The 11,844-nt window shown below is 43.1% G+C and overlaps 1 protein-coding gene across 1 annotated transcript; it reads right to left on the reverse strand.

Annotated features, from left to right (window-relative positions):
* Positions 1-2,179: 2,179 nt before the first annotated feature.
* b4galt3 (UDP-Gal:betaGlcNAc beta 1,4- galactosyltransferase, polypeptide 3) lies at positions 2,180-9,925 on the reverse strand. The gene is made up of 8 exons (XM_071348983.1): positions 9,457-9,925; positions 8,718-8,815; positions 7,875-8,429; positions 7,509-7,744; positions 7,235-7,425; positions 7,025-7,147; positions 6,425-6,529; positions 2,180-6,306 (listed from the first exon to the last, which is right to left on the reverse strand). Exons 3-8 carry the CDS (start codon positions 8,149-8,151, stop codon positions 5,907-5,909), a joined length of 1,332 nt encoding a protein of 443 aa, XP_071205084.1. The 5' UTR covers positions 8,152-8,429; positions 8,718-8,815; positions 9,457-9,925; the 3' UTR covers positions 2,180-5,906.
* Between the last annotated feature and the right edge of the window lie 1,919 nt (positions 9,926-11,844).

Raw genomic sequence — 11,844 nt, forward strand, 5'->3', positions numbered from 1 at the left:
GCAGAAAGAGGGTCGAGACTCTTGATCTTCTTGAGAGTGACGTGCCTGGGTTTCTCTGAGCGGGCCATGCCAGACCGGGGAAGTAAGAGAGAGAGAGAGAGAGAGAGAGAGAGAGAGAGAGAGAGTGTGTGTGTGTGTGTGTGTGTGTGTGTGTGTGTGTGTGTGTGTGTGTGTGTGTGTGTGTGTGTGTGTGTGTGTGTGTGTGTGTGTGTGTGTGTGTGTGTGTGTGTGTGTGTGTGTGTGTGCGTGCGTGCGTGCGTGCGTGCGTGCGTGCGTGCGTGCGTGCGTGCGTGCGTGCGTGCGTGCGTGCGTGCGTGCGTGCGTGCGTGCGTGCGTGCGTGCGTGCGTGGGTGCGTGCGTGCGCGCGTGCGCGCGCGTAAAGGCTGGGACAGGTCAGTCAGTCTCATAGGCACTAACAGGAGTTGACTAAAGCCTGTCTCAGCCTTCTCTCTGTTCTTACTTATCTATCACACCAACATACCTTATTGTCTCTCTAATGCCAAAGATGAGGTACAGTAGACTTTTAGTCCAACCAAAGTGAAACTCCAGCCACAAAGCAAAGTGGATCCACTGGATCTATATAATATGTTTGATGACAAAGAGACACCTTTTTTATTCCTCATGTGAAATAGAGGATCATTTGAAATGTTGCCATTGAAATGGGTTTTATTCCTCATGTGAAACAGAGGATCACTACAAAATGTAGTCACAGGATCACATTGTAAATGTTGCTTGTTTTCCTGAGAGGAATCTCTCCTACTATTTCCTGAGTACTTTATTATTTTGCACTTTGGGTTTCATCCCACTTTTATTCATATAGTGCTTTTATAAACTCAGTAGTTCTAAACCTGCGACTGCCTACTCCTCTCTACACTTGTGACAATCATTTGAAATGTAGCCATTGAAATGGTTTTTATTCCTGGTGAAATAGAGAATCATTTGACATGTTGTTATTGAAATGGTTTTTATTCCTGGTGAAATAGAGGATCATTTGACATGTTGTCATTGAAATGGTTTTTATTCCTGGTGAAATAGAGAATCATTTGACATGTTGTCATTGAAATGTTTTTTATTCCTGATGAAATAGAGGATCATTTGACATGTTGTCATTGAAATGGTTTTTATTCCTGGTGAAATAGAGGATCATTTGACATGTTGTCATTGAAATGGTTTTTATCTGTTGTCTCCTTCCTGGTGGCCTCTGGGACATCACCTCAGTGTAATCTTGATCTAAATCCCAGGCTCCACTGTTCCTAGAGGATATTTATTTGGAAGGAGTTTTTTATGAATGCTACAGAAATGGGCAAACATTGGTAAGAAGAAGGTTAGTCTCTTCCAACTGCCACCGTGTACAGCCTACGGCACACAAGAGGAGAGTTCTTGCCTTTCAGAAATGTTCTGTGAACCAACTATATTTAGCTGGGAAAACACTGCCAGTAAATGGTCCCTGCCCATTTTTTTTTCATGGTTTCCACCAAGATTTTGTATTGACTCTACGCCAGATTGTGAGACTAAGTTGTTCAATGGGAGTTACATCAATGCAATGGCTGGTCCCAATAAATTCAGTGTGTATGGAACCTTCTGCATACCGTGTGACGTCTGTGTACAGACCTTGTACATTATGGATTTATAGCCTACCACAGAACATTACTATGACTGTCTGAAATCACACTCTATTCCCCATCCAGTACACTGCTTCTGACCAAAGGCATGTGTTTCCTCTGAGATACTGTATGTATTTATTTCATGGCTGTTCAGTTCTACTACAGCCCCCCCCGTATTTATTTCATGGCTGTTCAGTTCTACTACAGCCCCCCCCGTATTTATTTCATGGCTGTTCAGTTCTACTACAGCCCCCCCCAACACCCACTCCGATGCCTCTGAATCAGAGATTAGAAAACAGATCGAACATTAACAGGAGTCATGATCTATTTATAATTATGATCTCATAGCTCACTCTATAATCCCCCACTTATGTTGTGTGATAGAACATGCAGGATTGCCATAGCATTAAGAGTGATGTAATGGTTTGATGTGTATATGATATGCATCTACTGTATGTTTCTCTGATGGGGTGACAAAACATTCCCTATGTCCTAAGTGTCCATTAGCCATTACTCTAACAACCTATTCAAATCCTCCTCCATTAAATACATACAGAAAAGACAGCAGGCAAGTCTGCTTTTGAATGTGTTTTATTGGTATGTTTTCTCTGTGTAGTCATGAAACACAACACTCCACAACATGGCCCAAAGAATAACAAAGAATAACCCCCAATCTCTCTAGGGTGCCATCTCTGCTGGCCTCTCCTTATCTCCCCCCCTCTCACTCCCAAACACAACCCAGCAGACACGGCAACCCCAGAGGACTAGAGCTGTCCAGTGTCCATTTCCTCTAAATATGATAGTTCATTTTAATCTGAAGGTGGAAATCAGGTTAGAAACTCAATACAGTGACGAAAGCACATGTTATAACCTTCCATTCAACTCCCAGTCCAAGTGATATAATTCATATCCCCTTAAAACTACAATAATATTCTAACACTTTTCAATACAGTATGTTACCACACAGCTATCAGTATGGAAATCAACACACCGAACTGATCATGATTGAAAAAGTAAAAAGCATGTTTTAGAAATAAAAGTCAAAACCATGTGACTAAATTAAAGTTACAATAGATTGCCTATAGTAGTCTATACTATTTCCCCTGCATTTACACCAAACATCTGATAGAAAACTAGCTATTTTATTAAATATAGAATGATTTCCAGGTACACACTGTCTCCTATGATACGCACTAGTCGGTTATGTCCCTATGAAGAGCTGTGTTAATATGACTGCAGATATATCCTATGGATGATCACTTACAATTGATTAATAGTGGATGGCATCATCACCACCACCATCAAGTAGTGTATGGTTATAGTGGGTATACAGTAGTTTCACTGGTATGCCACCTGTGTAGTGAATCTAAAGTCAAAATACTATTCTCTTTCTCTAATTCTCTAAAATATCTCACACACGTGAGTTGAAAAGGTGACCTCAAAGATGGGGGTGGCATTTCATCATCCTCATTGTAACGATTTAATTGGGTACAAGGTGCAGATATAGATTGACAGTATTGAATTAATATTCCTATTGTACAGTCAGAGGCCTTGATTCCCATACCCTCCCTCCCTCCTCTATTAGAAAGCACCCAGGTAATTATTATTTATATATATATATATATTCTTTCAATTTAACTAGGCAAGTCAGTTAAGAACAAATTCGTATTTACAATGACGGCCTACCCCGGCCAAACCCTAATCCGGACGACGCTGGGCCAATTGTGCGCCGCCCTATGGGACTCCCAATCACGGCCGTAAAAAAGTAAAGCTCTCTCCCAGACAGCAAGAGGGCATATATGTATGATATGCTGTACACTGAATCAGAGACATACAGTACATAGCCTACAGCAGGGGTCCTGGAGTGCTGCATGGCTCAGTTGGTCATGTGTGGTGACTAGTTGGAACAAAACCCTGCAGGACCTGCGACACTCCAGGAACAGGGTTGCCTACAGCATTCCATTCTTTAAAACATGGTGCTTATTGAGGCATAATGTTTAGAATGTAGAAGACAGAAATATAAATATAGAATATATCAAATTAGCTGTTCTACCTGATAAAGAATTCAATTGTTTCCATTCTAAATCTAATTTCTACAGTATCTGCAAGGTTTGGAACTTTAAGTCTGTCATATAAGTTCAGCACAGTGCTAGTAACCATGACAACTACATGGATAATATGAACCACCCTTTCTTTCACGTTAAAAGGCTGGTCTACATTCTGATATGAGGCATTGTTGATGCTATGGAATGCTTCTCTTGAGTAAATACTCACTGCTGTAAGTAAGCTTAACGGGTAAAACCCAAATCCTAACAGTAGTTTAATAAATAAAATACATTCAAATTAGCATCAGTAACACAGTAGTTAAGTGAAATAAATCATGAAAAAAAACCATTCAAAACACACATTATTCTTGAATGTTTAAGATTAATATTATTAATTTATCTTTCTTCTTTTTAAAATACTCGTATTGTTTGTGTTGCTGTTCTTGTCCATTAGTAACCTGTATTTTGTCATGTTCTATGTTTTGTGTGGACCCCAAGAAGAATAGTTGCTGATTCTTCAACAGCTAAATGTGGATCTGAATATTATTTTATTTTTTATATCAACTCATGAACAGCATATAAGCTTGAAATGAGCATCTCTCTAATGAAACCCTATGTCCTACACACTCCTTTATCCAATCACATCGCAGCAGGAAATACAGTACAGGTAGTTAGTTACCTTATAGCTCCTCCTACAAACTGGCTCCAGAACCTCCCCTCACTAAAACATATCTTATCGTTTTTGGAATATAGTAAACTAGTATGATAAAGTATGTACAGTACATTCCAGATGGCTGATATGAAATCAACATGGATGGCTATGAGGGATTCTGTACTGGATGGACATAAGTTCACTCACTTAAAGACAGTATATTCAAACTAGATAACAAACTATAGAACCAAGTCTATGGTATTTGAGGCATAGAATACTTAACTTCCCTTTACGTAGAGATTTCTTTCTCTATGTGAAGCGATTAGTAACACAGTTTACATTTTTACCCTTAGATTAGATTGTCTCTAAACCCAAATACACAATCAAGAGGCACCCGACTCAAAGTAAACAAACATCTCTATATAAATATAAATCCTACAGTCATCTGATACGTCTGGAGGGTGAAAGCACTGATCGGGCAAACGGATATAAAATGGTGCTCGGAGAAGAAGTTGCCTGTAGATACAGACTTAGCATCAGTTTACCCTGACCGAATATATATACGTAACCATAAAAGGGACAACAGAAAACGGACCCCAGATCAGCGTCTAGGGACAACTTTGTCCCACTCCATAAAAGAGCAATAGAAGAGAGAAGGCACAGAAACACTGACCCACACAATAGGGCGGACCAACAGCAGCAGTTTCTGGGAGCGGATAGGCTGAAGCCAGAAGTCAACTAGGAGATGATTGGCTGAGAGCAGCAGTGGGTTGGCAGCGGATTGGTTGCTCGCAAGATCTGGCATCCCATTGGCTGAAAAAAGGAACTCCGGAGTTTTAATTGGGTTTGATTAAATGCTGATGTCACAATCTCTCTCTTCAGAATTAATGTTCACCACACATGACGTTACCTGTCCATCAGACCAGTGGTTCTAAAACCTCTCCACCCGTCCTCTCTCAGAAGACTACAACACCCTTCACATACCAGTTGTCTGGTTCAGTGGTTCTCAAACCTCTCCTCAGGGACCCCATGTATTTGAACTATTCCAGAGCTAGCACACCTGATTCAGTAGCTCATCAAGCCGTTGACTACTGGAATCAGGTGAGTTAACTCAGGGCTACAACAAAACTGTGAAACGTCTGGGGATCCCCAAAGAGAGGTTTGAGAACCAATGAAACCAACTGGTAATAACGGTGGTGTAGTCTTCTGAGAGAGGAAGGGTGGAGAGTTTGTTTGAATACCGTGACTGTCGCTGGAGGTGAGTCACATTCAGAAGGGTTTTGAGTTGGCTGTAGCCTAAGCCCTATCCTTCACAATATCTAGTTTCACGGACATAGCTAGCTTTACTGGTCCCCTCATAAGGGACCCTATGATAATCAAGGAACAGAAGGTGTGTCATTTTAGTGTGCATCTCAATAGTCTAAAATGGCTTCATCTCATCATGTCCTTTCCTTCATCTGCACTGATGTGGTAGAACTGGACAGGACAGTAACATCCTCCACATTGCTAACACCCATCCTGTGTTTTCAGATGCAGGAGAGAAGAAGAGAGGGGGCAGCTTTAGACCAATGAGATGCACCCCATATCTCCAGCCCAGCCTTCTTCCTACTTTACCACACCCGCCCTCTCATCTACAGTCTGATGCACTGTCTTTGACTGGGCGTGGTCTACCTTGTCAGGTTTAGCCGTAGTCACAGCTGTAACCACACCCACTTTAACGGCTTGCCCCTCCCCCTTTACGTCATGTTTGGCTGCAAGGGGTGTGTCTCCCCTCCTCTTTGATCCATGTTTGCTCCATGGCACAAGGGGAGGTAATTCATCCCCCTTCACCTCACGTTTGGGCATAGGAGGCGTGGCTTTCCTCTGGGGCAGACGAGGGTCATCCCCGATGTCGACCGTCAGGTTGGTGTAGAGAGGCTGCAGCTCTTTGGATAACAGCTCGTAGGTCAGAGAGTTCAGACCATCAGAATGCCAGTTGAGCCTGGTCCGTTTCAGAAGGTCAAACCTGTGGAGGGACAGGGGGAGGAGAGAGATGAGTCAATAAGGTGTGTGTGTGTGTGTGTGTGTGTGTGTGTGTGTGTGTGTGTGTGTGTGTGTGTGTGTGTGTGTGTGTGTGTGTGTACCTGCGTGGATTCTGCTCGTTGCCCCTGTCTCCTTTATGCTTGATCATCTTGTAATGTCCGATGGCCACTGGAGGGCGCACTATCTTCATCCCAGACAGACGCACTCTGAGACAGACAGCAACACAGGAAGAATTAATATGTTGATTTGAGTGAAATAACTGAAAGACAGCACAGGACTAGATAAGGTAGCGTCTCAAGATTTTCCTGACCAATTGACCTCACTAGGAAAAACTCTGGGGCCTACTAATGAGGTGTGTAATCCACTATCATACTGGTCCATTGGCCCTCTATGGGACAGAGTATGGGTTTTCACACATCCACCTGAACTAAACAAACCAACTAATGGGGAGGAAATCTACCAAGCAAACTGCCCAACAAGCTGACATGGATACTTACTGAGCTCCAAACATGAACTGTAGGGAGAGACACAGCAAAGCAATGGCGGTGAGAATGGAGATGAACAGGATATTATGACAGAGGTAGAAATTAAATACGTGAAGACAAATAGCTAATGAAGAGAGATACAGACAAGACATCTTTCAAGGAATTCACTGGTATAGTCACATGTGGTTGTCCCTCCCAGCCCTTCGCCCTACTCACCTGGCAGCGATGTCATCGTCCTCCCCACCCCAGCCCCAATAGGTGTTGGGGAATCCGTTCATTTTCATGTACTGCTCAGGTGTGACCGCAGATACCCCTCCGAAATACTGGGGGTACGGCAACCTGGGTGGGACAAATACCAGAAGATGCCAGAACCTCAGATGACACTTGACATACAGACGCTGATACTCTTCATAAACACACACATACCTGTATCTGAACTTGTCCATGGCAACGGAGAGGTGTGTGGGGAACTGATTGTGACAGGTGTAGGTGTTATGGTCATTTTCAGGCAGCAGATCTACATCGTGTAGGAAGATACACCCCCAGTCCTCATCTCTTAGCGCCTCGCGGACCCCAACATTCAACAGCTTAGCCCGGTTAAATGTAGAGTTACCCCACTGCAAAGGAAAATACAGCGATCAGAGAGAGAAAGAAAGTAAGCGAGAGAGAAAGAGAGTGCGCGAGAGAGAGAGAAAGAGACCTGCTGGACTATGTAGATACTGTAGTGAATCTGTTGTCTCTGTAGGAAGGGGTGGAGGTGGTAGAGTAGGGCTCGGAGGTGAGTCTGGCGGTTACGGTACGGCACCACGATGGCCGTGTGGTGGCGCGGCTGGCAGTCTGGGGGGCTGTACCGGCCTCCCGGTAACACCAACGGGTTCCTCTCCCTGATCTCCTCCAGAGAGAGAGGCGAGGACAGACGCACAGACACAGGACCGACTAGCGAAGACAGAGAGAGGTAGAGGAGGGGAGATGTATCGTATTATGTAGGAAACCTTGATTATTCATACAGTACATAATGCCTTACAGCATGGTGGAGTAGTTCTCCCCCTCACACACGTATATTTACCCAGTAGTGGTGAGGGCACCTTGCAGTCCTTCAGCTGAGCCCCTGTCCCTGGTGGTCCGGTGCCTATGTGGGGGGCTGGTGGCGCCCCCAGGTGGCTGAGGTTGGTGTACACGTCGTGGGGGCGGGAGTAGTCAAACTCAGGCTGCTCAGAGTGAACCAGTACGGACACCAGCCCCCTGAAGCCCCCCAGGGAGAAGTAGACCACAAAGGCAAACTGGAAGCCCACCAATAGGGCCAGGGTACAGGGGGAGTCAAGAGAGCGACCACAACACGCCATGATGGAGGGCGGGAGAGAGAGAGAGGGGGTGATGGAGAGAAAAAGAGAGATGCAGAGAAAAGGAGAGAGAAGAAGACAGTGAGAGAATTAGATCAGAAAGAGGCTGGGATCAGAGGGGGTAGAGGGATGACAGAGGAAGGAGAGATGGAGGAGAGACAGCGGGAGGGTGGGGAGGCTATAGGGGGCTCAGGGGGTTAGGAGGGGGGCATCTATGTGTATGAATGTTGCAGCGCTATAGCTCAGTCCACACGGCCATCGCTTCAACATCTGACGAGTCACTGTAAAAGACAGGGAACAACACTCAACATTGTATACTGTTACGCAAAAACAATGACATAGCTACTACAGTGTGTGTGTGTGTGTGTGTGTGTGTGTGTGTGTGTGTGTGTGTGTGTGTGTGTGTGTGTGTGTGTGTGTGTGTGTGTGTGTGTGTATGATAATAATAATTTTGTGGGTGCTTACATTTGTCCAATTTCCCACGTGTACTAATGTGTGAATTAGAAATGTGTTTTTTGTATATCCCATCTCTCCCTGAGAAACCGTCAGCGAGTGGTGTGTGAGTGTACCTGTGTTCTGCTGTAGTCCCAACTGGATGATATCAGAATCTGGCCTCCAGCAGAGAGTCTGTTCTCCCTCTCTCCTTCTCCTCCTCCCCTCATAGTTCCTTATGAAGAAGAGAAAGCACCAGGTAGTAGCCTACCATGACTGCAGGACTGACTTACTGATTTCATATCTGAATAGGAAGCCTGTAGACTCAAATGTTCTTCTTAAATTAGGCTACAGTATGACTCCAACGGTTCAGTTGCTACATGAAAAATGTATGAACTATAACAGCATTCCTAGCAACAGTAGGCTACAACAAGTCGCAACGAGTTTTTAGGCTATTACGTTCTGGTCCTCTGCCTATTTCAGTTAGATTTTCTATATGAGACAAATGTAAGATCCAATGATACCATAAACAATTACTTTCAAAACAGACTGAAATGTGTAAATTGATGCGTCCATATTAGGTGAAACATAATGTCCGTATCAAATCCATGTCAATTCTATCTCCAGAATAGGGTGTACAAGCTGTCAACATGACTAATAATAATTGTTGTATTAATAATAATAATAATAATAATAATAATTCATGTAGTCTAGGCCTAATATTTTTCGTGATAATCTGTTCACCTAGCTAAACATCATTCTATATCTCTAGATCATTGCATTCATTCTTAATTATAGGCCATTCTCGCGTTAGATCGGTATGTCTGCAACATTAATTTCTAGGGCAAAACTCCCTTGTCACACCCGTCGTCTCACCTCCATGTTCCTGCGACGTTCCAAATCTAGCCCCCGGCTTCGAATTAGGACAACTGGGCCGCACTGTGATCAACACATTCGATGGTATGGGTGGATGGAGCTGTTTCTGGGTGAGTCCGCTTCCTAATCTATTTTATCCAGGTCGAAATCCTCTACTAGCCGTTTAGAAAGCACTCTTCCGCATGGACTAAACACGGAAGGCCGTCGCTGCAGCAGCATCCAACATATATCAACATATAAACTGCGGTTCATCTCTCATCCCCGTTCTCAGTAGGCTACAGCGCTGCCGCTACGACAGGCAGGCATGTAGAGGGGCAAAGCGAACATGACGTATTTTGCCGGGCAAATTGAACATGTTCAGTGCAGAAACCCTCTCGGTGTTCTCTCTCTCTCTCTCTCTCTCCCACACACACACACACACACACACACACACACACACACACACACACACACACACACACACACACACACACTAGTTGAGATTGTATTGTGAAACACACACACACACTAGTTGAGATTGTATTGTGAAACACACATAAGTGATTATATAGCAGTGGAGGAAGGGAAGGACCAAATTAAAATAGTGAAACATGATAGAAGTTATATATTTTTGATAACTATATTAAATATATTCACGTCACTAAATAACTGAAACACTGTTTTGCAATGTTCTTCAGTAGCTTCAACAGCACCCTCTAGGGTATCATTATGGTGTAGCCAGAGCACAGCTATTTTCAGTCCTTTAATACAATAAAAAACTGTCATAGGCTGACCACACGCTCGTGTCGCGTGCGCGAGCGCGAGCGTTGCAAAATAAATTTAGAAATCTATGTTATTCAATTATTGCGCCAACGAGCGTCTGCGTTGCCAAGGGCTAAAATAGAAATCAGTTCTATTTCTGACACAGATCGCGCTGCAAGTCCTGCCTCACTCATCTCCTCATTGGTTTATAGAAGCAGGTACCCATGTGCCATCTTTGAATGAGGTCAGTGGCCGTAATGCACCTAATTTATGAAAGTTGCCAATCGCAATATAAAGTCAAGAGAAGAAAAGCCGGGAAGGAAGACAGATGACTAGAAACGATTCGGTTGACCGTTTTATGTGTGGATTCATTGGCGGAGTAGAGGACCTTGTGCATTTCAGGGAAAATAACAACTCAATGTTTATATCCCAGGACAAATTAGCTAGCAACAGTAAGCTAGCTAAATAGGACAAATTAGCTAGCAAGTGCAAGCTAACTAGCTAAATTGCCATAAAGGCTTAATGCTTTTCGACCTGTCCCAAAATTAATATAATTGGTTCAGAGTATAAAAAAATATTTTAACCTGCGTGTCGTGATCGTGTTTAGTGTGGGGGGACAAAATACATGTATGCACGATGGCACACGCGTGCAGCCGGATTGGGTTCCGTGTTAGGCTCATCCCACTGGGCAAAAACTGGTTGAATTAATGTTGTTTCACGTCATTTCAACAACAAAATTCTATGTGATGACGTCGAATCAACATGTAAAGCTGATTGGATTTGCAAAAGCCATCAAAATAAGGGAATTTCATCTATTATCCACCCATCTTTTCACGTTAGTTGACAACGCAACCAAATGTAAATCAAATTAGACGTTGAACTGACGTATATTCCCATTGGGATGGTTCTCACCCCATTCCATAGAATAACACAGTAATTATGACGACTTCTGGAGGACGTCCTCCAACCTATCAGAGCTCTTGCAGCATAAACTGACATGTTGTCCACCCAAAGGATCACATAATGAATCTAATACTGAAAGCATAGCTACAGCTAGCTCGCAGTGCAGGGCATAAAGTGTGTTGAGTAGTTGACTCAAAGAGAGAGAAAGACAATAGTTGAACAGTTTTGAACAAATACATTTCTTAAAAAATAAAGGAGAAGCAGCAGAGAGAGAGAGAAAGAGACATATTTCGTTGTATTTTTAGTTTACCTTTCACATACTTAGATAATGCAGCTATAATTTAGCCTACTCAACAAATCTGACTCAAACAGAGATGAATGCTATTTATGTTAGCTAGATGGCTAAGGCTATCCATCACTGCAACTCTTCCAAGTCAGTTCTAGTTTGTTGACTATGATGTTAAAATCAAATCAAATTTTATTGGTCATGTACACATGGTTAGCAGATGTTAATTTGAGTGTAGCGAAATGCTTGTGCTTCTAGTTCCGACAGTGCAGTAATATCTAACAAGTAATCTAACAATTTCCCAACAACTACCTAATACACACAAATCTAAAGGGGTGAATGAGAATATGTACATATAAATATATGGATGAGTGATGGCCAAGCGGCATAGGCAAGGTACAATAGATGGTATAAAATACAGTATATACATATTATATGAGCAATGTAAGATATGTAAA

The sequence above is a fragment of the Salvelinus alpinus genome, chromosome 17, assembly GCF_045679555.1.
Source record: "Salvelinus alpinus chromosome 17, SLU_Salpinus.1, whole genome shotgun sequence".
Classification (NCBI taxonomy): domain Eukaryota; kingdom Metazoa; phylum Chordata; class Actinopteri; order Salmoniformes; family Salmonidae; genus Salvelinus; species Salvelinus alpinus.